We start from the raw sequence: 27203 nt of genomic DNA, 5'->3' as shown, positions 1-27203 counted from the left end.
ATTCGTAAACTCGAGTCGTGCTCCATGGATCCACGCCATCATGTGCATGATGCATGATGCTCGAGCTAAAGATCAAATTTATCGCTGAGCCGGTCTATCAGCTTTGCATATTTCCCACCATTTAGGCCTTGCATCAGCTGCTTTGGGTGACCGACCCTCAACCTGGCTTGCCCTCATGGAGGGATACGGTTTCGATCAATTGGCAGGGTCCGATTTGACCAATTCATTTGAATATTTCGAATCGATGTTTTCAATTCAAGGGCTGAGAACCAGGTCGACTGGTGATGTCATTCCCTCTTGTTCTCTGAAACTGACTCACTTCTGAAAGGCTGCACGGCGTGGCCGGTGGAGTTATAGACCCACGCTTCTATCCCCAGTGAGATGCAGATATGGAGCTTCATCATCTTTATCAAAATAGAACACGCAGTAGTGCAGACCAACAGCGCCAGCGCCAACCCGTCTAGCGTATCATTGGTTGGTAGGCTCATGTTCGCAACTTGGTGAGGAGCGAATTTCCGGGGTATCCGGTAGATTCTCTATATTCCAGCTGGTCAGGGTGGGGCCTGTGGCCAGAAGAAACCGACAACATTTCACAGGCACAATCAACTTCTTCTTCCACGTGGCAAGATGTAACACTTAGGCGCTCCTGATTGAGCCTTGCAGGGCGTCTAGAAGAAGGTGAGGAAGCACAGGTGTTGAGACATGTGATAGATTCACGCCACTCATTGCATGAAGGGTGGAGCTCGGCAACAATCTATGTAATGCTATTTCGCGCTTATGAGATTGTGAACCACTCTAACTTTGTGAAACAGGGCGCCTCAAGATTGTGAGCTATCGGACATCAGCGCAAAATGGAGAACTCACTCGCAAAGAGAACCATCAGATTGTGTTTAGGGGGGTATTCAATTGTCGGTGTCCGAAATCTGCTCGTTGTGTGTCGTATCTTCTTCATCAGGTTATGCCATTGCAAGGTACAATTTCAACACAACGTGTTATGATCGATAATGGCACTATACATACTAACACGCAATCCGGGATAGCGTATTTCGCCCGGGTACAACAGTCAGAGCTTCGTATGACACATTGATCGTTGTCTGCAGTGCACTCACGAGTCTCACAGTACACCTTCATACAAAAATGCCGCTGTATCGCCAGCGCAGTGCATCCTGTACCACAAGTGCTCGGAAGTCACAACTCATGGATTTTATACAGTAATGAAACCGCTTTGACGCTGGCATGCACGACTTGATTGCTCGGGCATACAAAGAAGCAAATGACAAATCATGTCAGTTTGTACCTTATCGATTATCCGCGAGGCAACCTTGTGAGTCGTTTGGGCTTTTCATTATGCCTTACTTGAAGATAAAGAACAACTCCAACTTGCGCGTACAGTTTTCCGCGTGAAGTGCGGAGATTCACAACCGTCCCTTGATGTGGGGGTGCAATCGGAAGGCGTCAGTTTACGAAGCGGCGTGCCGAAGAAGGAAGAACCTATCATCACGGAGGGGAACAGATGCTGCGAGGGTCCTTTGCCCCGGACCTTGTTCTGATTGATAGGCCTAATTAAAGGTGGGTGAGGACTTGAGGAAATCGGAACGAGCCGTAGAACCTGTAACAGGTAATTTTTAACGGCTGGTTCCGAGATGCAACTTCCAGGCGCTACTTAGAAGCATCAAACGTTTTCTCAGAACTAAACCCTGGGCAAGGGCAACTGTCATAATCACAATCCACACCTGGCGCTTAACTTAATATTGTATAACGCTCTCATGTTTCCAGGCCTTCATCCTCGTTTTTGTCTGTATTTGGCTCTTGATCAAGTTGTCATTATGCGACCTCAACTCATTGAGCGCCGAATCGACATCTCAGATAACCTGGCTACCTAGGAGGTAATGCTTCTGCAAGCCCTGCATGCGTCTAGAGTCAAGGTCGTGAATTCATCCTTTCATGACGTACACCAATTTATTGGGCTACTGCTACTGTATTCGCAGTGATGTGTAAGACACTGGTATATATATCAGCACTGATTTGAACTCTAGCGTCCTGCAACACGCACCACTCATTCAGCTCTGACTCTTTCTGTTAGCAATTGCCTTATACTCACGGTATGGTATTTCGCCGCCGAATGTACTGGCTGATTAAAACTGAAGGCAGGTCACGATCGCACTGTTAAGAAATGCTGAAAAGCTATGATGATGCCAATTCACCGTACGTTACAATTTGTTACTGATAATCACATTCGGCTTGTTCACGCATTCCCAGTGGCTCCAAAATTCTCGAGCGTAACTCTTCGCGTGTTGATCGGCAAGTTTCATCTTTATGCTATAAACTGTGGTATTGAATAACTGATCGATGCCGATTAGCCAATCGTACTCGAATGTTTCCGAGATAGTGATATCTGGTTTGCATCTCCCTGCAGTAGGTATATCATGGTCGGAAGGGCTCACCATTGTGCAGATATCTCTCTGCATGGAAATCTCCCGAAAGTCGGGATGATGTCATTGGACGACTTTTTTTGCGTGCGCATCAGTGTTTGCAACCAGTTGAAGACAACAGGCTGGGCACTACGATCTTACAAGTGGCACGAGACGCATCGCTTGTGAGTTATCAATAACTGGGATTTTTGTGAGAATTAACAGCGTGCTCATTAAGCAAAGTTGATGAGTCATCCAAAGTCACATTCACCGTCGAAGCCTGTGATATCCGACATTCCTCGCGGATTGGTAGCCTTGAGGACACTGTTGGAAGGCTTTTGAGACGCTCAGGTCGTGAGTGAGGTTTAATACTCCCCCTTCAGCATAAATAACGCATATTTAGCCATCAAGCAGAAGCTCGTCTTGTATAGGTCACAAGGCCAAGAAATCGAGATTCACTTTAGGATTGCCCAACGTGAATCTTCGACCATTAACAAGCTATCTATCTCTTGTGAGTAGTCGAGCATATTTTTGGGCGCTACATCTAAAGTCATTCCTGCAGACATCGACTTGCAAAATTTGCCCTCTGTCCATCATAACACATTCCGTGTTCGAGTGGCTTTAAACGACACTATACGGGAAAGTCCCTCTAAGCCCAGTAATCAAGGACACGCCAGATGGACAGAAGGATATGATTTGTAGGTCGGTTGGTACTGCGTATATGCACCAGTCTGATGTGTGTGTCAACAGTAGTCCATTCGAACACGTCTCGCATGCTTCACTGGAAATATTTGCAACACGTTGGCTCCACAAAAACAAGCCGATAGCTGTGGCGGAAGGTTCCGTGAAGGAATGGCTTGCTGCACCGAACGGTGGTAGGTTATCTATGAGCACCTGTGTAGCCCGCTCACGACTTCCGCAGTTGTTCGCAAGACTCTTGAGTCTGAGGGCGCAAAAATTCAAGCAGAATTCAAGGTCTCTCAGACTTCGGGTGCGTCTACCGCTGGTAACGATGAAGAAGCGAGCGATCCAATGATTGAACAAAACGAGGTGCCGGGCATAAATCAGATCAATGCATTGGACATATCCGGTACATCCCGGTTGACAACAACGTTTTCCACTGTTGCTAACAGTGCTTTAATAGCCGTTATCCTGGATATCGACCGTGTTCCTAAATTCGGAAAGCTGTCTTGGGATGATCGATTCTTCCTCGAAATACACGTGGCGGATACCGGAGAGTCTCAGAAAATCATGTCTCAAGGACAACAGGAGAAAAAATGCTTAATGTGGGATACAACATTCACGTTGTAAGTCCTCCCATGTTGTATGTTTGTGCGATAGTTAAAGCATCCCAGGAACGTTTCCCGAACGTCACGACTCGTGTTTCGTGTTCTCGGCTACGACGGAAAAGATAGCGAACCAATTCCTATCGGTATTGCCGTCTTTGACGTCGATGAGATTCTCCAGCAAGACAGCTGTCAGTGTTATTTTTCCGACGATGAGTACATTAATGAACGCATCAACAGTGATCAGACGTCCGTTTCTATCATCTGCAGCATCCGTGCGCGTAGATGGAATCCCCACTTTGTCTTTCAGAGCAACACAATCTGGCGCTATGACATTTACAAGGACCTTAGGTTCTTTCGCGCAGGAGCTTTCTGCCGCTGTCTACCATACTGCGGATTTAACTGACCAACGAAATCAAGCAAAACACTATGGTGAAGGTAAAAGAATCATTGAAGATGCAATTGCTCGAGCTAGAAAGGGCACTAGTGGTGATGAACACCTTTCCCCCCTTCTGATAAAGATCGGTATCTTTTTTTTGGTGGCTGAAAGACTGGCTAAGGTATGGCGCCTCGCTCGCAACACACACCTAAAAATATTAGCTTAACCCAGTTTTTATTTTAGCTTCACCCCTACGCAGGGATTGCATATGCAATACTGGCAACAGGATACGAGGTTTGGGCGCACCGTTTTCATGCTTATGTGATAGTGATATAAACTTCGCCATTAGGTCATAAGTCAGGGTATTGCCTGTGACGCCGGTGTGATCCAACTGATGCGTACTATGGAAAACACTTACGATCTCGTTATGACCGTCGAGGCGCTCCCGTATATGCACAAACAAAAAAACGTCCTCGATGCAATCGTGCAGCAAACAATCGAGTGCGCGTTCTTCATTCGTGATTATGTGGACACGCGAGGCAACTGTGAGTCTTCCAGGTGTAACAGAATTCTGACTGACGCCGGATGCCATTCACAAAGTTGCGCAAGCGATTAAGAATTCGATCATGAACGTTGAAGCTCAGATCAAAGCATTCGAAAAGGCATTCCTAGACTTGCAAAGCAGTTTTCAGAACTATATGGCTGTCTCCACGCAGGTCACTGTGCTCAAAATGTTAGAAGAAGTTCAGGATCTTGGTGAGTCATCCAATTCCCCTCCCGCCGCATATGTGATATATTCTGCCGTTTCAATTAGGTGCAAAGGCAGATTTTCGTGACATGGCTTACGCTGCGGATGCTAGATGTGCAGCATTATGTGCCGTTCATCTACCGCCCGACTGCGGAGCGCCTCCGGCTGATATCATAACATCCGTACAGAGCTGGGTCCTTGGGGACAGCAAGGAATCAGAGAGGATATGCGTCTTGTCTGGGCCTGAAGAGTCGTGCAGCGCTGTCGCATTACTTGTTGGAGAACGATTTCAGTTCGCGTCACGGCTTGGTTCTTCATATTGCTTTCGAGGTCCCAGGCCAAACGATACCAAGAATTACACAAACATGTTCTCGACAATCGCCCGCGATCTGGCAGACCGTAATGCTCAGTTCAAGAATAATCTCTGGAGGGCCGTGGGAAATGACACGAGTTTGCGGAAAACACGGGTGGTGAAGACGCAGTTTGAGGAATTTATTCTCGCTCCTTCTAGAGATGTCATTTGGAACGGACCACTCCTCGTGATCATTGACGGTCTGGAGATGGGAGGGAATGAAGCAGCAAGGAAGGAAGTACTGAGTGTCCTTGTTGACAAAGGCGCAGAGCTTCCCAAAAGCCTCCGATTCCTGATCACTTGTCGGCTGGAGGATGACATTTGCAAAGCTTTTGGCGGTCAATCGCATATTCTGCGCCGACAACTGGGTGAAACTAGCCCCCTCACGATGTCAGACACCGAAGATTATGTGAACGCGTAATACTTCATCTTTCTCATGTCGTGCCATGTGATGTCAAGGTTTGTGGTTTGAATCACGGTTAATTTCATTTGCTGAAATATCGCGTTACAGCGCGGTACTCGAGTGGATCTAACAAAGTGTTTGTTCTTTTCTTACTCCCGTAACTCGAGGTGTCAAGCTGGCTTGACACAAGTATGGCGCTCAACTCACGAGCTCATTTTCGTTGTTCCAACACCCCACAATGATTTCCTTTTCCTATCCGTGACCCCGTTGATGTATCATGCCCAAATCGTCGTTAGTCTTGCCCCACGATGTTCTGATACTTACTCGCTATGTAAACTTATTCTTTAGCGACGTTGTCCGTACAAAAAGCCTGCAAAAGCAATTCACGGTAGACCATTCCCAGCATCATATGTGCCACAATAGAATACAGCGGAAACATGATACCATAATGACCAAGCTTCGCGCACAGCGTTGACGCATCGATGTCTGGCCAATTTTGGATGCCGTTGTGCATTCATCGCTCCACCCTATGATTCGTGCGTCTAGCATTATAGGACAACTCAATCGATGAAGATCGTACGTTCAGAGACGACTCAGAAAAAAGCGATCCGATCTGATGATTTCTAAAACAATGTCCCAATTGAAGCATCGGTGGAGTACTGGTATTTTCCCGAATATAATAGAATGCGTTCACATCTGTTGTACAATAGGCGTGCTCCCTTTCTCAAGAGCAGTTCGAAGGCTGGGATGATTGAAATCAACATCACACATTGGAGCCAAATGGATGCTCCTCACCTGTAATCATCACCATTCTGGGTTATATACCTGACCCAAGGCAGAGCTTGATATCCGCTCTTTTCTACAATCTTCAGATAACGAACTTGGATACCGGACACTGTAAAATAGGGAATCTCAAACTTCACGCTGATGGGCGCACGCTTCTCCATGTCTTGTTCTGCCGTATTTACATCAGTAAAGCGAATGCACAAGGTCAGACATACTCACCGCTTTTAACACTCGGAAGACCAAAATGAGCGCGCATGAGATATTCCCGGCCACCTCCGAGCTGCTTGATCTTCCAGACGAATGCAGATTTATCAGGAGCATACTGCACACTGCCTGTAGATGCCTATATAACACACCGCGTCAGCTTGAAACTATATGAATGATCTGAGTGACAAACTCTGAATTTCGGGCTATCTGCATCATCCGGGACAGGAACATAGATCTCAACATTATTCGCAGAGCTTCTGCGCTTGAATTGCGCTTTGCATTTTACCATATATTCCACGCGGCTCCCTTTGTGGCTCTCCACGGAGGCTTCTACCCAAATAAGAGGTTTGACGGGGGTCGAAAGTCGGTAAGACATGAGTTCGAACTCGCCGTCGGGAGGTATGAACGATATTGTGCGGTCATTTTCGAACCTGGAGAGCCGAACGCACTGGTGGAACTTGACGTCCTCCATTTCGATAGCTTTGCCCCGAGCAGCTATCATCAAACAACACGTCAGAGACAAGCAGACTAGCGCAATAAGACCATCATCACATACTTCTACCAGTGCTTTCAAACATAACCTTGTCGTTCAGCCCGAGTCGCAGTTCAGGCATACCAGACAGGTAACACTTCATCTTGACGGCTCCTAATATTTCAGACCGGACGACATTGCCGTTCGAATTGACCTATGTATGCGGTTGGTGTCAAGCCTCGTCGCACGGTGAGAAGTACTCACCAAGAGGTTCACGCTCTCAACAACGTCCAGGAACACTTCATTCTTCCTATACCTTATACCCTCTGTTCTCCATGAAACAGCATTTGTGACAGCCATCGGAGGCCTTACTTGGATCTCCAGCTTGTGCGACTCCTGGGTGATGTACCTAACACAGCATTAGCACCCAACACAAACGAGCAAGCCTCATACACACTCCTGCAATATCTTACTCTCTGTGGTCTGCGGGAACCCAAAGTCCATCATCTCGTCCATCAGTTCATATATAATAACAAAGTTATCTCTGATAGACTCTTCCTCGAGCTCCTTGAAGTATTCAATCAAGACTTGCGTCAGTCGATGGAGGAATATGATGATCTCAGCGGCATTTGAGTTGCGCTTCGATAGAGCCAGAACTGCGTTATGAAGCATCAGGGAGGCAGTTCCACCACAAGACACGTCGAGACGCACTGTAGAGATTGGAGTGTCGGATGTGCATGTAGTTGATGCCTTGACTTGAGAAGCATGGCGTTACTTGCTGTCCCTCTTCTTCGATGTCTAATACAAGTGGTAAGAAGCGCTCAATGTACGACGACGGCACATCGTCCTTGTACGAGCGCTGTATTAGAGGCTTCCCCTTCAAGTCAAGAATCGCGATTAGGCTGGCCATCGTCACGGTGGATGAGAGGCGCGAAACTGCGCGAAAGCAGAGTTGCCTATTTTAGACTAAAGTGAAACTGCATGTCATTAATGGGAGTATGTGCATATAAGTCCAATAAGTCTACTGTAGCTGTCCAAAGCCCATGTTCTAAGTATTGACGAGAAAGAAAAGAAAGCCTCGAAACCAGATATCTACTTATATGCTCAGCCAGCCGAAGAACCTGGACTTCCTCCCCGAATGCCCTGGTTTTGCAAGAAGTGGCGCGTCTTCACGTGCGTCCTCCGCATCGCTGTCGAAAGAACCGTCGCCAACTTGGGGATCTGAAACTTCGCCAACAACAGTGTCAATGTCGTCCGTCAATGGAGTGGACGAGCCACTATCCAGTGAGCAACCAAAGTCATCAATCTTGAGCCTACGCTGGCGGAACTTCCAAACGATGCACATAGCCAGTAAGGCGGCTTGCATGATACCGGATACAGCGTACATCGCCCAACCTTTGATGTATTATTAATACGACAATAAGAAAAAGAAACACAAACGCACTTGTCCAGTTTGTGCCAGGGCTTGCGTAAATATGAGTAAAATGTTGAATTCGCCAAATCTAGTTGCTTACCGGAGCGCGATGGATATGGACATTATAGCTGCCCCAGGACTCTGCAGTATCATCATGGGGATACTGAGCGCACCGACGAGCTTCAAACGATAAGTCCGCAACAGTTGTGGCGCATATTGAATTGCTGCGAGCAATGCAGAACTGACGCCCAGGAAGGTCGCCCACATGGATATTTGACGCGGAACCTCTCCGCTAGGCTCTGGGACCCGCGTGAACAGGAGGAAGAATGTGACAAAGGTGATAAAGGCACTTTAAAACACACGTATCAGAATACAAGAACCAGAAAGTTCAATAAGTCACTCAAACAGATGGATGGCGATAACCCATGAGAGGTTCACAGAAAGACGCCACTCGTCACTCCAAAGCTTTGTCTTGACATGCTGAGGAGGAAGAGTGTCGTGCGCAGGGATGTTGATATCAACGTGTTTCAACCGGGCAGGATAGTAAATCATGTACAAAACGAGGCTGCATTTGAAATGAGTTAAATTGCCAGACGGGAGGTTCGAAATAAACATACATAATCATGAATAAAGCCCACTGCAAGGTCACTTGTGTTACTCCAGCAGTAATTTCTAGGCATCTCCCCACGCTCTAATGTCATAGATTCTCAGTGGCGTCGATCAGGCGATATTACCGCGGAACGCACCAGCTCATTGCAACACTTTATAGTAGGCCAGGATAGTGCAATCCTATTAGACAATTCATCAGAAAGAACATGCGTCAATACCGACGGGTGGCTCACATGTTAAGCATTCCAGCGGCAGAAGACGTGCTACCAAGCAACAAGAACCACGGGCTAAACCCCTCAGACGAGCCCATCTGAATTATTCGCAAATGCTATTCCACAAGAGTTAGATGTTTACTGTTCTGCGTGCTGCACACATTACCTGCGGGGCATATGATACCAAAAGGCCAACAATGAGAAAGGTGGCGAGTGCATTGACAAACCAGTCAGTATCCTGTGGTATGACCCATTGCATGAGATTCATATGTATACTCTTCAGCATTGACCTACCAAATGACAGATGTCATGCATTGTATATGGAGGAGCACGAACCAAGCACGAACGCTGAAACGTCAAGGCAGCCGGTTCGAGGCCGACACACCTACCGAATAAGTCAGCTTATGTAATCCACTGCTAGCATTCGCTGCAAATATTGCTGCTCGCTGTCATTTGTAATATTTATTCTGTTCACGCCTCCCATTCATCATTAATGTCATCCTTCCGCATACTCCGTTCTCTGCGGATGTCTGCTGTCGTTCGTGACCGTCCAGTACACCCACTGGACTACTGGACGCGGTCAAGTAGCCCAAAATCATGGAGCCCCAGCTTGCGGAGAAGGTTACACGGCTCGCAGAGTGCGTATCTCACCCTCTGATATCAGCATATTAAACCAACCACAATTCGTCAAGTACAGCATCATGGGAATGTGACCAGACCAGATCCTGGCACGGGGTACGCGGCATATTGCACAAGCGCCTCGAGCTGACCTTGACCCTGGTTCAGAATTAAATTGCATTTCAAAGATTCGAAGGGTAATCTTTTAAAGACCATAGAAGCAAACGAGGGTGATGACGTCCTGTCACTTGCGCACGAGCATGACATTGACCTAGAAGGTGTGTCACGAGCAGTACTTGATTCGGTCCGCTGGATTGATTTGGTTGAATCATTAGGCGCATGTGAAGGGTCAGTTGCTTGTTCGACATGTCATGTTGTTCTCTCGCCCGAGCATTATGATTTGGTCCCCGAGCCATCTGACGATGAAAATGACATGCTTGACATGGCGTTTGGTTTAACTGACACAAGTCGGCTTGGGTGTCAGGTGCAGATAACTCGCGTACTGGATGGAATGACAGCGACACTGCCAAGTGCCACACGGAATATGTTTGTGGACGGGAAGAAGCCCACGCATCATTGATAGTGCATCATGTCTCATACTTACGTGTCTAAAAATCTCCCTGCTGACCAGAGATCCGTGCTGTGTGGAAGAAGTACTGATGATGTGTGGCCTGGTCTTGGACAGGGACTATTAATGAGTCGACGATTGCGACGATAATCAAGTACTGTTGAGATACCGGTGCCCCAGGCTGTGCGCCTTGTCTATTATTATTGCGACTTGTGATTTGTATTAATTATTCTCGGATAAATATTTGGTTCTATCGCTATTACCATCATGTGCCTCAAATTGCCTCGAGGCGGCGAGTCTCGGTCTGATCCTACCCGCGTCACAACTTTTTCCTATATGTACACCTGTTTCCCCCTCCCGACTTTTCCCAAGTTGCCATGTCCCAACCCTGCGCGCAGGTAAGTCTGTCCCCGGCTCAGTCCCCTCGTCGTACCTTACTTACCTTCTCCATTACAAGGTCGTGGCGGTGGCACCTCGCCCTGCATTGCGCGAACGTGGAGGACAACCATCAAGTACTCCTGCACTCGTAGCATATTCCTCATCTGTCCATGCTTCTCGTCCACTGCGCTCTTCCCCCCTCGCAGGGCCAGCATTTTCTAGTAATCCATCCATCGTGTCCTTAGAGTCTAGCCAGTCCCAATGCCCAAGTGCTTTTAGCCTAGACGTTGGCCCGTATTCGCGCTCGCAACCGTCATCTGTCATTTCTCACACCGGTTCTATTTCGGCGACCACGTCTTCGCATGCCCACCGCGCACCCGGACCTTTGGCAGGACCGTCAAAGAGCGCTGGAGCTATCCCCACACTCAGTGTAGACGCTCGCCCATATTCGCGCTCGTCGCCCTCATCTGTCATTTCTCATGCTAGTTCCATTTCTGCTAGCTCATCCTCGTTTTCCTCGCATGCGCGCACAACGGCACCAGTCAAGAGCACTAGTGCTATTCCCACCTTTGGTCTGTTCCGACGGCAGGCCAAGGATGAACCAGTTGTTCCACTTCCTACCCAAGCACCGTTCAACCACAGTCGCTCATCCTCTTTGCCATTAACAACCCCCCGGCCAGCCCATATCCCACAAACATACTCACCGAGTACTTCTCGGCCATCCACCTCCCCAAAACCTTCAGTGTCCCGAAATCCGAATGATAACTGGATGTCATCTTCTCCATTTGGTCCTGCGTCTACGCCCCGCTTTTCTAGGCAATCGATGTCATCAAAACCAGTGGTGATGCCTCTGAGCGCCCGGGAATACCGCAGAAGAAAATGCGTTAGCACGATGACAAACTCTTCGGCCACATTTGGCTCGCCGGTCACCGAGGGCATTGGCAAGGAAGATGTAAATTCTCTACCCCATATCATAATCTCCGACTCTGAGGCTCCCGGTGCTTCTCCTTCCGTTCCCCCATCCGGGAACAGGTCTTCCAGGCGTGCCTCGTCTCCTACGCTTCCGCGCTCACGGGACTTCCAATTATCTCCCTCCCAGGGTTCTCGGGAACCCGCATTATCCGAAAAAAGTTCGATCAGCACGTTCTTCTCGTTATCTGAGAACGAGGCCGAAAGTGCCGTCATCACTGTAGTTGATCCCGGCGTAACACCACGCCGGAGGAAGTCTTACCCCAACCCAACTCAGCGTCATTCACGTATCAGTCTCGTGGATGCTGTCAATCGCCTTTCGCAGATCAGCGGAACGAGTGGAGATACCATGTTTTTCGATATGGATGACGGGCATAGCCCTCGTCAGAGACAGATTTCTGTCACGGAGGATGATGGGGTGCTCAGAAGGGCGAGCTCGCGAAGGAAGAAAACCGATGTGCCTTCCCGCGAACCACCACCAATGGCGGACGCCGCGGCAGAACCTATTGCACCACAAGAACGCACTCGAGTGGTCAGGATTCTCGAAGCCAACGAAGTTTCGTCTATTCCCGTGCTTGGCAGCGGGTTTTCCGACATATCCCATGACCATGAAAAACTTGTCTCCGGTGACACATCCACCGAGCGGGCCGCTTCTTCATCGAATATAGACTCGAAGGCGACAGGCACTTCTTCCACTGAGGTACAAGTTAGATCTCGCAAGAAGCTTACCAAATCTCGAACACAATCCGTTCAGGCACCACCTGCGCGATTAACTACCCCATCATTGCCCTGGATTCCTCGCCCTCCTTCGCCGTTCTTCAGGGGTAGCTCAAAACAAAACTTGCCAAAGGCTTCCACATCGGATGTGACGCTGCAGGAGAACGCTCCACAGACTCCAGAGATAGGAGATAACGAGAAGGAGAACAAACGCCGGGGTCGTCGATTAACGTTCCAGTTCATTCCCTCCCCCTCCTTTCAAAGACGACCCAAGTCGGCTTCAGGCATTCCTGCAAGCCTTGACTTGAAGTCTCCCGTGAGGAATGACACTCGAAAAAGGACGTCCGAGTCCCGGTTCGGATCAGATAGTGCATTGAGTAGCCTTACAGGTAGCGCAACTACTATCACCCTGATGCCTCCCCCCCCTATCACATCTTCTTCCAGTGTATCCTCAAGTGCGGGAAACTCTACTTCAAGCTTGACTGATGGCAGCAGCACGACAATGGCGTCGCGGGGAACCAGCGCTACTTCTGTCGTTTCTCCGAGTCTCCAGACCCTTTCTCGCGGCGTAGAATATTCCTACCCCAAAGTCCCGTCAAATCTGAAGAAGAGCATCGTAGCGCAGTCGGGCAGTGACGCCGATATCGACGAGTCTGCGACCCAGCAGGAGAACTTGATTGATGCATCCAAAACTTTCGTCGACCCCCCTAGTGCCTCACATGATCAAGAACTACAAGACTCTTCTTCTTCTTCTTTCATCACTGTCTCCTCCTATGCCTCTTTCACCTCATATTCGACATCGGTCTCTGTACCTGCTGCTCTTGATGCCAGAAATGCGCCGGGCTTTCTTAAACACCGTGATCAAGCATTAGATCCCAATGCACATCCTATGTGGACAGTCCCTATGGTCACGGTCACCGCTGCCTCACCAACTACTCCTCTACCACACACTACAGAAACCTCTCCGACACTTCACGAACCCTCTGTACGACCCTCTTTCCTGGCTGTCCCCGTCCACGTCCCTACCTCGAGGTCCACAGCACGCCTGAAGCGCCCGCGCCCACGCCCACGCCCACAGACGGCACCTGGTTCTCCCACCGCGCCACACTTTCCAACTCCTCCATCTTCGAAATCACCGCGGGCTGCGGGAACGTCGTCAGGGTTCAAATCTGTGCTCCGCAGTCTCCTTGGTCGCGCAGGCTGACGTATTCAGGGATATCTTTGATTCCAGCCAGAAGTTTGATGCTGATTCACCGCTAATGTCGTTATCGAAAAAGACGCCTACGCCATGTTTCATGTGGGTGTGGTTGTCGAGATACCTGCCCCCTATTTCGTTTTGGGATTTATGGTCACCGGTCTTGGGCATGCGAGTATGTCATGTTGCTTCTTGGGAAGGGGGACTGCTTTCTTGGACTTGGACGTAATTGATATTGATGTGGTGGTCATCGGTTTGTTTACATACAGTACTAGAACGTTTTTATCTGGCTACTTGGACGAAACGGTGATGATATCTTGGAACTACTGATATTTAATAATATACGAGCGGATGCAAGAAGCAAGAATCTTGAATGACGTGCATACGGGACGGTGTTCCTCAGATGCTGACTGGTCGGATAGGTTGTATGGCACAGGCCAATCAGATAAAGTTTCCGAGGTCACACTGCTTTTGAATTTAGACTCGATAGGCAAGACATCATGTGATTCATGCTCAATGCATGACCCGAAAGTTATCGCGCTTCAGAACTTCAGACTCAGTCTCTCAGAACTTCAGAAGTGAAGTACAGAGCTAAGAGCTTGACGGTGAGCGCTTGCCAGTGAGCCATGGAGTAATAACTAAGTTTTGATCTTAGAAGGTGCGACCGTTGCATGCGGCGCAAGTTGGACCCCAGCTGCTATTTCAGTGCCACTCATCTGGAGACACAGGAAGTTACATAAATGATAAACCATCAGAGCAAGACGGTAGCATCATCTAACTACAGCCTTTAAAAATCAGAAATAGCGGTTGGAGAGCTGACAGCATGTCTCAATGGCAAGTTGGGTTGATCGTCTAACGAGAGCGTTACGAGAAACGAAACAGGTCCTGGTCAAGGCTGTCACAAAGAAGCAGCGCCCAATACGCACGCCTCTGCAGCTTGGAGAAAGAGATCCTCAACCCCTATAGTAACAGCAATCTCAACGAAGAGCTCATTGCCTGGGACGGGGATGCTCGCAGAACTCTCTCACAGCTCATCATATCGACTCGATGAACTTTTCACCAGGTAGCTCAGTCCTAGCGACTGGGTCAACGGAAAAAACGACGAAACTATGGAGCACATAAACGTGGCAGGTGCTGCACCGTGCAAGGAAGTCCAACCGATTGTGGAACACCGATCAACTGCGTCCGGTACTCGCCGCCTGGCGAACTTTTTGTCATCCCAACAAGAAATTATTTGCGGGACTACATCGCAAACTTCGAGGTTCATCATGATACTGCCATTATTAGTCGGGCAGGCGACGTCTCACTTGCGTGGAAGCTCGATGGCACACAGCTTCTCTCAGCGAGATCTACGTCTGACCCCAACTTACGGGTGTGGGATTCATCAACCTGGATGCAGGTCATTGATCCATGGACAAACCATTCTGATGATGTCTATGTTACCCTTCTGGCACCCACTTGTCCTCCGCATCATATGACATCATGTCCGCGTGTGGCGGCTATCCAATCGACGACTATTGCCATATATAAGCACTCTGATCCCTGTACTGTGTCACCTTCTCTGTGGATGGGTCAAGATGGCAAGCGCATTCCTCGCGGAGGAAGTGATCACAAGGTCTCAGAGCGGGCAGTACCCGAGGATGCTCTCCGTGACTCCAAGGAATGTTTCTACCCTTTATTCTGATAGCGCAATGTCCCCATGACTAATTGTTTCTATCATGATCCCTGATTCATTTTGGTTTGCAGGCTATTGCGCTATCTAATGCGAATCATCATGCTGACTAGATCTATCATCATCGATGTCGAGGCGATCCACTGCGTCTAATAGCTAGCTTCCGCTTGTCCCGTATCGCTGATCTTTCTCCATGGATGGTGTACGTCACAATAAAGATAACGGCCACTTCACTGCCGCTTTCAACACCATCGTCTCTTCATCTAACTAAATGGGCTATTTTCAAATATCAGGGCTTTGTCGTGGTACGTTGATAACGATGGAACCAAAATTACTTGTCGGGCTTAACTCCATCATTTATCCAGCTCTTCGGATGGGACCTCAATTATTTGTGGCAAATAGCAAATCAGAAACGTTGCCGTGTACTCCTTTTGCGCAGGTTGCCTTGAAGAAGCCATCGAATCGCACCAATACATGATGGATATGAGTGATGAAGTTACAAAGACTAGCTGCCTTCATTAGTGTATTGGTAAGTGTTGAATATTGCTCTGACTACAATGCTCACCCGCATTTCACTCAGCTTTCAAGTAAGATTACAGGACACCGTATGTTGCAAATGGGGGTGCTAACTTTGCTGCGAGTGCAGATACTACCCTAGCTGCGCGCGACTACGACAGGGCTATCGAGCTATACTCGGCGGCGATCAACCTGAATTCAGCAACTGATATCATGATTGCAAACCATAGTAAGGTTAAGTCCGAAAAATATATTGGGAGGTGCGCTTCTTGATGCGCAAAAAGTGCGATCGGCCCTATCGTTTCGTAGCCCACACTCATTTGGGCAATCCGTAGGTCATCGAATTTAACCCCATCTGACCGCTTATTACTTAGACTGACCGAACTTAATACAGAAGGAACGAGACTACTTAGTCATCTTCCTGTTATTAGTGTGCTGCAGGAGACTAGTCTATGTCCGGGTCAGTCCAGGAGGTAGACTGAGGGGGCAGGCCTTATGGACGCAAAACCCTGAGGTAGTTTTCCATGAAGTTTGAATGGTCCATCCTGGGAATGTGATCTTTTGTTGACAGTGGGCACTGCGACTGTGATTCTACCACCTTCTCGCCTGAGCGCAACCAGCTGTTTCTGTGCCCGGATCGGATCGCCTGGACGATACATCCATATGTTCATCTCCTGGTTGAGGCTCATCGTCAATAGGGCCGCATTTCATTTATACACGTCTCTTCGATATGTTCTCCCGCGACTGTGTCAAGTGTCCGTTAGGGAAACGAGAAACCTCATCGCGAGCACGGCTTAGTGTTGGGCTCTCAGCCAACAGAACAGCAGACGTTGACGGCTTCTACGACCTCACGATACCGCCGCTTCAAGCACCTCTACGTAGCGAACGGTGTCAACCTGGAACTGAGTAGTACAGACTATAACTCCAGAGCTTGACGGAGAGTCTAATGCTGTGGCTTTGAATACTTGGTCTCCCTGATTGTCATTTTCAGATTGATAGGCGACAAAGCTCTATATCTGATTGGAGCTTCTTTCATTGTGTCTCTCTTGGCAGGGCGGCATGCACTAGAAAGAGAGTACTGGTTTGTACGCCTCCGAAGTATGCATGTTCTCTCACTTCACCAGTAAATGCGCTGACATCTTGCTACCTTTCCTACCTCGTGTGATTTCCATATCATGATATTGACAAGGGACATGTTTGACCTATTTCTAAACAGACGCTCTCTTCCGGAAGATGTTGTCATGCAGGTGAGCAAAGACTAGTTAGCATTTCCCGCAACACCAGAACAACTTGCGATGGAATCTATCGATTTTCGCACATCTCTATCGTTCATTTACTTTGGACCAGGTTGAGAGTATGTTCAGCCTCATAGATCCACTGATGAGTGAATCAGTCCCCGTTAGGGGGTTGATTGTCTTTTTCAGGTAGCCGCAACAAGGAGCATGAGCATTCCGTACATATCGTTAGTAAGTCTAAGTGCGAAACGTCAATTTATTGCTTCTGATTATCAAGTTCGTTCATTTCAGCTCGATGTATGGAACGGCCCTGTGAGCTCATGCCAATAGTGAGTGTATCCGGTTTCCTTATTGAGTTGCTATGCATCGTCAACTTTCTTAAATCATGTGGACAACCAGCCCCCCGGCATGACAGAGATAAGTCGTTATACAAATAATCCAATGCGCGGTCAGCGCTTGAGTGCGTATTGGAATATTTGTCTCAAGCGTCCCTCTCGAGTCATGAATCTTATTATGTTTGGATACCCTGATGCTCATAACAAGGTTCTTCACGGGAGGCTCAATGGTGAATAGAATGTATACACCATGTTCGTGAGTTTTATATTATCGATGCGATCAAGACTCAATGTCCATGTCAGTCTACTGTGTTGCTCGTCAGCTTTCTTGCCGTCCCAATCGTCCAACCTCACACGTCTGCGACCGTTGTATCATATCTGTCCACACTGTGCCATGAGCTCGTTAGTGGTCACGATACCCTTTGCTAGACAAGTTGATGATGACTGGCGATACCCTGCTGAACGCGTGGTAAGTTTGCCTCCAATTCCTTGAATTTTATTCTTTACGTCCACCAGGCGTCGCTCATGTTTAGAATGAAAATTTTTATCAAGAGCCTTGCTTTGATATTCAGTGTGCTGTTTGCATTTCTGATTTGGGGGTGCGTTTCTGGTGATGCCCTGATGGTATATGTTGTACTCCGATATTTTCCTTACCAAGGAAAAAAAAGCAGATGTTGTCCGTTCTCGTCATCTTAGACGGTGTCTCATCATAACGATCACCTGTGTACTTGCGGCTGGGACAGGAAGCGCTTGATTTCCCTTGGAATACCTGTGTGACACCGCTTTTTTTTTTTTGGTGGAACGATGTTGCCTGCTAGCCACTGACAAGGTCAATTCTAGCAAACACGTTTGGGGTACCCAGACAGTGAGCACTGGATTTCAATAGAAGGTCTAAGGAAATTTCAGTGATCAAATCACGGAATTTCCGTGTATTTACTATCCACAGTGACAAGGGGGTGATGATGGGCTTACAGACAGGGGGCAAGACGTACGATCCATACAGTAACTTTTTTTTCGGGTAAACCACGCACTGTGTTGTTCAAGACACATGTAACTTGACTCTGGTGTCTGATTGTATCTGACATGCTTGTTCGTACGTACGTCTGCACGCATACATTCGTCTCCCTTCCGCAAAATCCGGGCCCGATATGCAAACACCGTGATAATGAGGAGATTAATAAAATGTTTCACGGTGGATGATTATTGACTGAACTTTTGAAGCATGTCGCGGGCTTCAGTCCCTAACTCCTTCACATCGTCAATCCACTCTAATCCTCGCCGCTCTCCTACGCTAAAAACACGATTTGAGCCGCGTACTTCTTTTGACATGTTCAATGTGACTGCACATGTGTACAAACGATCTTTACCGTATAGTACTATATTTCTCCGATCATTCTGCAAATCATCCCTCAACATAATATAGTAGTAGATATAGCCATCACGACAATGCAACTGATTATGTATCGTTCATGTACGTTTGCACCTTGCAAAGTGCTAGCGAGCCTGGAGTCGGGGGAGGTGTCAACAAGATGGAATTGCTGCAGATGAACAATACAAGTGTGATAAATCTGCCTCCACTTCTACGGTCCTAGTTGCACGTCATGATTCTGATAGCACTTTGATTCGAAAAAAGATCGGTTGGGGGCTTCACCATTGTTATTACTTCAGACACGGGTAGTTAACAAGATCGAGCACGTCACAGAAAATCAATTTGTGACCATGCTTTGTCCGAATCCAATTCATTAACGTCGTAAATATTTCACAGTACTAGTAGCGGCTGCGCTTGTACACCTTCATCTTTCTCATCAACGCTCTTCAGTAGCTAAATTATGACACCACTGAAGGGACATCTATAGCACCCAGCTAAAGACATCGACGCTGGCGCTTACGTGGAGGTAAGTATTCCGACGCCGATTCATCGTCGCTACTCTCCTCGTAACTGCTATCCTCCTCGTAACTGCTATCCTCCTCGTAACTGCTATCCTCCTCGTTCTCCTGTGCATTATCATCGTCCGAGTTATGATCCGCTGCAACGGGAATCGGGTGTTGCAAGGGCCTAATTTTGATGGTCAGACGCGGCTTGTCTGATTTATCCTGACTTTTGTCTGTCTGGCTTCGTGACTCTTCTACTGAGGGTAGTTCTGAGTCGGAGCGCTTGGAACGCCGCCGACGCTTGACGAGGCGTTTACTGCGCGCGGGAAGAATGATTTTGAGCGAGGACGTGTCCTGACGTTTTGGTTTGTAAGGTATCGGACACGTAACAGAGCCAAAACAATCTGGAGAGGGCGAAGCGAGTCTTAGGAGAGCGTTAGGAGCAACTCGTATGAAGTAAGGCATGATGAGGATATGGGGAAGAGTTATTGTTTTCGTTTTCTGTGAAGGAGCGCTCTGTGGGGCGAACGTGGTAGCTACCTTGTAGAACCGCACCCTTTATATAATTTAGTGATGTGGACGCACCGTGTGGACGTTGTTTTCAAACACCGTCATCCACAGCGAGGCCACAGTGTTGGACTAAACAATGCCGTGGGTAGCATTAATCGCCATATCTGTGAGGGCCCGTGGATTGACCATGGTGGTAAAAACCATGGAAGCGCCTGTGGAAGCGGGACAATGACGACGAACTTGAGCTACCACTCGCGTTGACCCCATATGACGGTCCAGTAAATGATCTGCCAATGCAGACAATACATAGAGGCTACTGCGAACAAAGTATCAGTACTGGTTTTATGCTACACGTCTCCAGCCGCTGAGCATCCTATGGTTGGAAACAGAAATACGCTGCGTACTGCATTGATCGACTCGGAGAAGTGAGCCATTTTTGAATTGAGAACTTTTATAATTCATCGTTCGACGTGTGATATATTATTCCACTGCCTGGCCATGACGCCCATGCGGTGATAGTTGATAAAGGTGCTGCCAATGTATTCGATCCCGGGACCTCCGCGTGCAATTGGTATATACAGCACCAGGCAGGACCTACACTATATTATCAACATCATTGTCAAAATAAAATTTCTACTTTGACCTCGAATTGTAAGTCGATGATATACTCTAAGTGTCGGTTCTCTTGGCTGCAAATACAGGTCATAATTGACGTCAAAAATGATTGGCACATACTAGTGGACTGTAGTACACCGCAGCTTGAGAAATGTATTGGCTATATAGGTTGAGGACGGCAAGGGTTCGAAATAAAACGCACTTGTGTTGGATTTGGGAAAGACGTGGGAATCTGCGTTGTCTGGCGCGTGCGCATTGCGAAGGCGGAATTTTCAACTTTCTAATGCTCCCGCCGACAACATCAAAAGTACGATGCAGACCGAGGAAGACTCGCGTCCTCGTAGCAGTAATTCCCCCAAGCCAACCTTCCTTGACACCGCGAAAGTCATGTACAGGGTGTGAAGGGGCCCTACATTGGGTGCGGTATTACTGTTTCTCGAACAATACCCAGCAGCGCGATTGTATCTCTAATTTACGATGGCCTAAGTAGCCGTTTGGGTGGTAGAGACGGTTTTCCGCAATCCCCGCTGTAAGATAGTACTGGGCGGTAAAGATCATGCAAATCGGTTTCATCATCACACTTGCGGGCGTTGCCCAACCCCAAATGCGCCTTCCGATGAATCAGACTCAGAGTGTCCTGACTCTCCACAACCACCATGCCCAAATCACCAGCAGAAATTTTTCTCGAGAAAGCGGATAAGAAGTCAAATTCATCGACTGGATGGTTTTCTTTTTCATCGACCAAGTGGGAGGAGGCAGGACCTAAACCAACAAGTCGCCAACTCTTTCCGGCTCGAGAAGCAATTTAATGCGGCTGGCGACTCATTTGCAAGAGAAGCGGAGTTCAGAGAAAAGTGCAACGAAACCAACGATGCAGCAAACGCTTGGTGGAATGCTGCCAAGGCATACGGGAGAGATGACCCTCAATGTATGTTTCCCGCATCCTTGATGCATCTCACCGAGGCGGGCAGGTTCCGCCAGGCAGCAGACAGAGAGAAGGAGATTGGCCAGATCTATCAACACGAATTGACTGACATCGCGAAGGCATGTGAAAGCTTCCAGCGAGCGGCTGAGTGGTATGACCAGGAGGATGCTGCTGCGTATGTACCATTTTTACAGAGCTGCTTAAGATCATATTTGGAAGCGATCTGCATATACTTCCTTGTGGGTTCCACGAGGACGGGAAGCAACCCATCCGCGTCCTTGCCCTTTACCACCCTGTAGGAATAGATAGTCATCCATGCACGTCTTTTTATGTCCCACCACTGCTGCTCTGTGATAGACTCGAGCGATGTAATGGACACCTCTTCAAGTACGGTTCGGAGGAGGACACCAACTACGCTGTAGTTATCATGCCCCACAGCGGAGTGTTTGCACATACTGAGAGAGAAGAATCACCTGCCACCACGGTCTCACCCTCGTCGAATCTCCCCAGTTGCATTAGGCACTGAAGGAAATCGGCTTCCTACATCCAAGTTCAGCCATCGAGTGCTGTATGAAGTGTATTTGCACTCGCCTTCGTATAGGGCGACGCTGAGACAAGAAGCATGGAGTACCGGAAATGAGTGGAGCAAGTCCCTCTATCGTGCGTGAGGAGTGGAGGGCCCAGAAGTTCGGATAGGATAACTGCTCGTTTCTGGTGTCGATGCGCATGAAAGGTCGGAAACGCAGCTATCTCGGAATTTTTGTCCAGCGGGACAAATAATGCTCATAAGGTTGATTTGCACATGATGAGATTCGAGCGGCTATGAAACCGCGCAAGACATCGTGATCGTTACAAGGGCTTGATCCAGAAGTTGAATCACTGTGCGGGCTGTGACGTCGATCAGGCAAAATCAGATCGCTGAAGTCATCAGTACGTAAGCAACAGTTCTGACCTTGATGCTGTAGAATATAATGTTGCTGTAGCTGACTTGAAAATTGTTGGAACTAACACAGAGGCACGCTCAGTGGTTGTGAACAACGACTGAATTAATATAGTACCTAACACAGAGGCACGCTAGAGAACTATCGTAAGAGTGCGGCGTGATAACGAGAAGCTACGAAACATACCTCAGTGGTTGTGAACAACGACTGAGGTATAATGAAATGAGACGATGCGAGTGATATACGAAATGGCACGTGATGAAACAGAATAAGGAAATGATAACGAAGCGATGACGACGATGATGATTCTACACACCCCCACAACAAGACATTGTTGAACTTAACGCGACAAAAGAGAGAGACCGGATTGATGACGAAGAAATAGCGGGCGGGGAAGACATTTCGTAAAAATGTCAGCGACATTCTTGTGTGTAGACAGCCACTCAGGTTTAAATGTTCCTTCTTCGATATGCGCGCGAATGAAATGATAGCGAAGGTCGATGTGCTTTGTGCGGATATGATTGGCTGCTTCCTCGGACAACGCGATGGCTCCAGCATTGTCGGCGAATAGACGAAGAGGTAGGGTGAGAGGAAGTTTGAGACACTCGAAGAATGATGTGAGCCAGAGACTGTCTTGGATCGCCGCAGTGAGGGCCATGTACTCGGCTTCGGTGGAGGATAGCGCATGTGTCACCTGTTTCTTGGATGAGTGAGAAACGGGCCCGCCGTTGAAGAACCAAACGTATCCCGAGATCGAGATGCGATCCTCGGGGCAGCTAGCCCAGTCCGAGTCGCTGAAGCCGTGCAGTTCTGGAGTTGCCGTAGCACCCCCATAGTGCGTGCGAAGGCCGATGGTACCCGCAAGAAAACGAAGCACGTGTTTTGCAGATGCGTAGTGGCGTGGTGCAGGGGATGAGTTGTGTTGGGCAAGCTTCATTACAGCGACTGCAATGTCAGGACGAGTATACATGGCGAGATAGAGGAGTTCTCCAACGAGCTTACGATACTCGGAAGGGAGGTCTTCGACGTGAGGATGCATGTCGGTATCGCGACCAAACGGGAAGTGAGGATCCATGGGTAGAGAGACGGGATTGCATCCGAGCATACCGTGCTCTTCCAGGAGGTAGGTGATGTAGTCTGTCTGGTGCATCCATAGCTCGCAGGTGGTGCGATTCCTCTCGAACTGAATTCCCAAGTGTTTCGCGACGGGACCGAGGTCAGTGATGCCAAAGCGTTGCGCGATCTGACTCTTGATCCAGATGAGAAACGGGCGGTTGCTAGCGGCCGCCAAACCATCATCTACGTGCCAAGCTATAATGCACACGATCCTCTCCCCCTCCGCGTTGGTGTGGTCATACACGAAAACGGCGTAGTCAGCAGCGACGCGAAGGAAACCCAGAGCGGTGAGAACCTCCCGTAGGAGCTCGTACCAGTCGTAGGCAGCCTGCTTCAGTCCGTAAAGGGAGGATAAGAGGTGACAGACCAGACGCATGCCATCCCCAAACTGCTCGAAACCGGGCGGCTGGCGCATATAAACGTCTTCAGTGAGTTTCCCCCAGAGGAAAGCGCGTTTTGCGTCGAAGGCGTCAAGCTCCCAGTTGTTGAGGGCCGCGAGGGCAGAGATGATGCGGATGGATGCGGCCTTCGCGACAGGCGCAAAGGTTTTGCCGAAGTCGATCCCCGGAACCTGCGAAAAGCCCTGTGCCACTAACCTCGCCTTGTAGACCGAACCCCCCTTCTGATCCTCCTTAAACTCGAGAACCCACCTGCAGCCAATGGCCTTGCGATCGGCCGGCAGCGGGACGAGCTCATACACCCCCATTTCCGACATAAGGTTCATCTCCCGCTTCATGGCAGCAAGCCACGAGTCCCGATCCGAGCGACGCATAGCTTCATCGTAAGTGTTCGGTGGAATCTTCATGTTATAACCCGGAGCCTGGGGATTGCGGCGAGTGTCACTGCGCACGGAGAGACAGGCCTGCTCGACCACAATGAGATTGGCGAGAATGGTGGGAAAGCCGACGGTCTCCACGTCAGGGACGATCGCGTCAGGATCAGTGGGGACGTCGACCTGGAGAGGGTGAGATGGAGTGGGAAGGAGGGAGGGAAGAGCTGCGACGGGAACGGTGGGAATGGAGGTACTCGTGTTGTCGATGGGTGGAACGCCCAGAACGCGTGCCTGTCTGAGTTCACGCTGCCTCTGAAGATGGGCAGTGTCAGTGGCAATTTGTTCGCGGAAGAGACGTCCACGTTCTGTGGGAACGCGAGGACGCCCAGAACGACGAGGCACGACAGCAGGAGGAATGACAGGTGGTGCAGGGACAGGAGCAGATGGCTGGATGATGGATGGGACGGGAAGATCGACGACAGGACGTGGTGCATCGTCGTCATCATCATCGTCACTGTCAGCAACGGGGAAGGGCTGATTGGAGAATGATTCGTCGAAGATGACGTTGCGGGAGTTGAAGAATGCCCCCGTGATGGTGTCGCGACAGCGCCAAGCTTTCACTCCTGGTGGGTAGCCCATGAAGACCGCCGTTCGTGAACGGGGCCCCAGTTTCTCCTGAACCTCCGGTGGGATGCGTGCGAAACACCGCGCACCGAAGACCCGAAGGTGCGAGACGTCGGGTTTCGTGCCGTGCAGCATTTCATAGGGTGTAACACCAGGTGGCAGAGAACGGGATTCGGTGCGGTTGAAGAGGTAGGCAGCACAAAGTGCCGCCTCACCCCAGAGTGTGCGAGGAAGACGGGCATGATCGAGCATGGCATACATGCGGCCCTCAATGGTACGAAGCACACGTTCTGCCTTGCCGTTCTGCTGATGAGCATACGGCGCCGACAGTTGACGCACAATGCCCGCGTTCTCGAGCTCAGAGGTGAAAGCACCATTGAGAAACTCACCACCGTTATCTGAACGGAACACCTTCACTCGCAAGCCGGACTGATTCTCCCAACGAGCGCGAACGAGACGCCAAGCCTCAAGCGACTGATCTTTAGAGGTGAGGAGTTGCAGGTTCAAGACGCCTGTGTGATCATCAAGGAACACAATGAAGTATCGCTTGTTGTGAGGAGTGAGTACGGGAATCGGTCCGCAAATGTCAGAGTGAATGAGGTCGAGAAATCGTGCTGCGCGAGGAGTGTCCGAGGGTGGATGAGGGCGACGTGGGTGTTTCCCCATGATGCAAGATTCGCACTTGGATAACGCAGAGCCTGGAATGACGGTGGCACCCACGGAAAAGAGAGGTAAGCGACGAACAGCAGCGCCGCCGACGTGGCCAAGACGGGCGTGCCACAAATCCAGGGTGGGAGCGACGTGAGTGAATGCAGATAACTCGGGAGGAGACGGTGGGATGCTACTAGCTGGCTGAGGAGAAGGTGCGGGAAGAAACTCCAGGTTGATATAGCACAAGTTGTTGGCCATGGGAATCGCTCCCAATTCTGTTCCTCTGTAGGCGAGTTCGCAACGAGGAGGCGAAGCCCGGAACATACAATCCCACCCCTTCCCAAGCATCCAGCCCACTGAAAGGAGATTCAACATGGCGGAGGGGGCGTGTAGGCAATTGGAGAGCCGAACACGATGTTTACGTCCCCCAATCGTAAGGATTGCCACACAATCGCCTCGACCGGATGTCGTCAGGCTGCCATGATTAGCAGTACGTACAGTGACAGCATCGGCGGTAGAATACGTCCAAAAATAGGAACGATCTTGGATGAGGGTCGTGGTAGTGCCTGAGTCAAGGATGGTGTTGAAGCCAGCTGCAACGACACAGGAAATGGCCGCCGTCTCCGCAGCAGTGAGTGTCCCGCCAGGATCTGCCAGTTCGGTAATGGAGGCGCAAGAAAGATCGGCTAGGAAAGTCTGTGCAGCAGCCTCAGTTCCCGCAAACGCGGCAATGGTAGAGGATGAAGAGGTTGCTGGGATTGCTGGTGTTGCAACTGGGGGAGGGGCAACTGCAGCTGCGGCCGTCTCCCGCCGTTTATCCTTGTTTTTCATCCATGGAGCTTGGCCCTCCATCCCGCCGCCTTTCGCATAGCAGTGTGCGTGATCGTGGTCGCCTTTGTTGCAGCCCACAGTAGTGCAGAACACCCCCTCAGGATTGTGACGGTGTTTGCGTAACCCCGTGATGGAATTCACGTTCCCCGTGGAGGTGGGAGCGGCAGTCGCAGCGTTCGCATATTCGGAACCTGGCGCACCACCTGCTAGAGCAAGCTCATCTAGTTGGCGTGCGGCTTCTGAGGAGATGCGGGTGACGCATACATCGAACACGGAAGGAGAGGGAGGAAGTGGGGAAGTCGTGGTCGCAGTAGGAATAGGTGAGGCTCCAGTAGGAAGGGTGATGGTGAGAAGTGCCTTGAACTGGGGCCAGGACCCGGTGCGAGGGAGACCACGTCACCTGTTGGTGGCAGGGTTATGCATAATTTAGGCTAATTACAGACATTATCGTTATGCATGGCTGTCACTAATCCCCCATCATCCTTCTTTATGCATAATGGTGCCTGCATCACACTGACCCCATAATAGGGATTTATATTCAGATTATTCTCATGCCCTACGCATTTTTGGCCACCTACCGTGGGAATTTCCCCACAACACCAAAAACATCGGCCATTTTGGGAATGTCCACAATATCAATTATTCCCACACCCTCCCCACCTCACTGCAGCTTCACCACTACACCATAATAAGTCCCCCCTTGTATCTAAGTAGTAGTTTGGTACATACATGTATAAAATAACATAATAAACCACTTTTTTTGTGTATCCATGTGACAACTCCCCCTCCAGGGCCATTTTAACATAACCTAGGTTGCAGAACATGTTCACACTTTTGCCCCTTTGATAGGGAAGTGTTCTATGG

At 49.3% G+C, this 27203-nt stretch overlaps 7 protein-coding genes across 7 annotated transcripts; 3 read left to right on the top strand and 4 right to left on the bottom strand.

Moving 5' to 3' along the window:
- Positions 1-2343: 2343 nt before the first annotated feature.
- On the top strand, positions 2344-5604 carry DEU56DRAFT_413910 (uncharacterized protein). Its single transcript, XM_041346107.1, has 13 exons — positions 2344-2596; positions 2650-2765; positions 2815-2922; positions 2974-3109; positions 3162-3286; positions 3334-3501; positions 3556-3718; positions 3767-3888; positions 3938-4257; positions 4320-4370; positions 4426-4621; positions 4677-4832; positions 4891-5604. The coding sequence occupies exons 1-13, from the start codon at positions 2427-2429 to the stop codon at positions 5595-5597; spliced, it is 2538 nt and encodes an 845-aa protein (XP_041207398.1). The 5' UTR covers positions 2344-2426; the 3' UTR covers positions 5598-5604.
- A 366-nt stretch (positions 5605-5970) lies between these two features.
- Positions 5971-7981, bottom strand: DEU56DRAFT_810228 (AP-2 complex subunit mu). The gene is made up of 8 exons (XM_041353501.1): positions 7756-7981; positions 7502-7700; positions 7309-7453; positions 7129-7258; positions 6763-7067; positions 6585-6708; positions 6375-6534; positions 5971-6321 (listed from the first exon to the last, which is right to left on the bottom strand). Exons 1-8 carry the CDS (start codon positions 7952-7954, stop codon positions 6270-6272), a joined length of 1314 nt encoding a protein of 437 aa, XP_041207397.1. The 5' UTR covers positions 7955-7981; the 3' UTR covers positions 5971-6269.
- DEU56DRAFT_810222 (uncharacterized protein) lies at positions 7981-9655 on the bottom strand. Its single transcript, XM_041353500.1, has 9 exons — positions 9574-9655; positions 9446-9517; positions 9301-9395; positions 9205-9247; positions 9076-9149; positions 8865-9023; positions 8559-8807; positions 8489-8508; positions 7981-8439 (listed from the first exon to the last, which is right to left on the bottom strand). Exons 1-9 carry the CDS (start codon positions 9592-9594, stop codon positions 8141-8143), a joined length of 1032 nt encoding a protein of 343 aa, XP_041207396.1. The 5' UTR covers positions 9595-9655; the 3' UTR covers positions 7981-8140.
- An 88-nt stretch (positions 9656-9743) lies between these two features.
- DEU56DRAFT_810218 (ferredoxin) lies at positions 9744-10717 on the top strand. The gene is made up of 4 exons (XM_041353499.1): positions 9744-9917; positions 9972-10014; positions 10066-10175; positions 10233-10717. The coding sequence occupies exons 1-4, from the start codon at positions 9773-9775 to the stop codon at positions 10475-10477; spliced, it is 543 nt and encodes a 180-aa protein (XP_041207395.1). The 5' UTR covers positions 9744-9772; the 3' UTR covers positions 10478-10717.
- A 3-nt stretch (positions 10718-10720) lies between these two features.
- On the top strand, positions 10721-14135 carry DEU56DRAFT_981459 (uncharacterized protein). The gene is made up of 2 exons (XM_041359838.1): positions 10721-10863; positions 10923-14135. The coding sequence occupies exons 1-2, from the start codon at positions 10843-10845 to the stop codon at positions 13731-13733; spliced, it is 2832 nt and encodes a 943-aa protein (XP_041207394.1). The 5' UTR covers positions 10721-10842; the 3' UTR covers positions 13734-14135.
- A 4547-nt stretch (positions 14136-18682) lies between these two features.
- Positions 18683-19819, bottom strand: DEU56DRAFT_757034 (uncharacterized protein; the record flags this gene model as incomplete). The annotated part of the gene is made up of 2 exons (XM_041350087.1): positions 18683-18858; positions 19372-19819. The coding sequence occupies 2 exons, from the start codon at positions 19817-19819 to the stop codon at positions 18683-18685; spliced, it is 624 nt and encodes a 207-aa protein (XP_041207393.1).
- Positions 19820-20322: 503 nt separating this feature from the next.
- DEU56DRAFT_757033 (uncharacterized protein) lies at positions 20323-21614 on the bottom strand (the record flags this gene model as incomplete). Its single annotated transcript, XM_041350086.1, has 7 exons — positions 20323-20463; positions 20533-20553; positions 20600-20639; positions 20682-20888; positions 20956-21241; positions 21439-21492; positions 21515-21614. 7 exons carry the CDS (start codon positions 21612-21614, stop codon positions 20323-20325), a joined length of 849 nt encoding a protein of 282 aa, XP_041207392.1.
- Positions 21615-27203: the final 5589 nt, after the last annotated feature.

Source organism: Suillus clintonianus, assembly GCF_016758775.1.
Source record: "Suillus clintonianus strain FC179 chromosome Unknown DEU56scaffold_46, whole genome shotgun sequence".
NCBI lineage: Eukaryota > Fungi > Basidiomycota > Agaricomycetes > Boletales > Suillaceae > Suillus > Suillus clintonianus.
The sequence above is the reverse complement of the archived record's forward strand: the minus strand, read 5'-3'. Positions and strand labels throughout refer to the sequence as shown.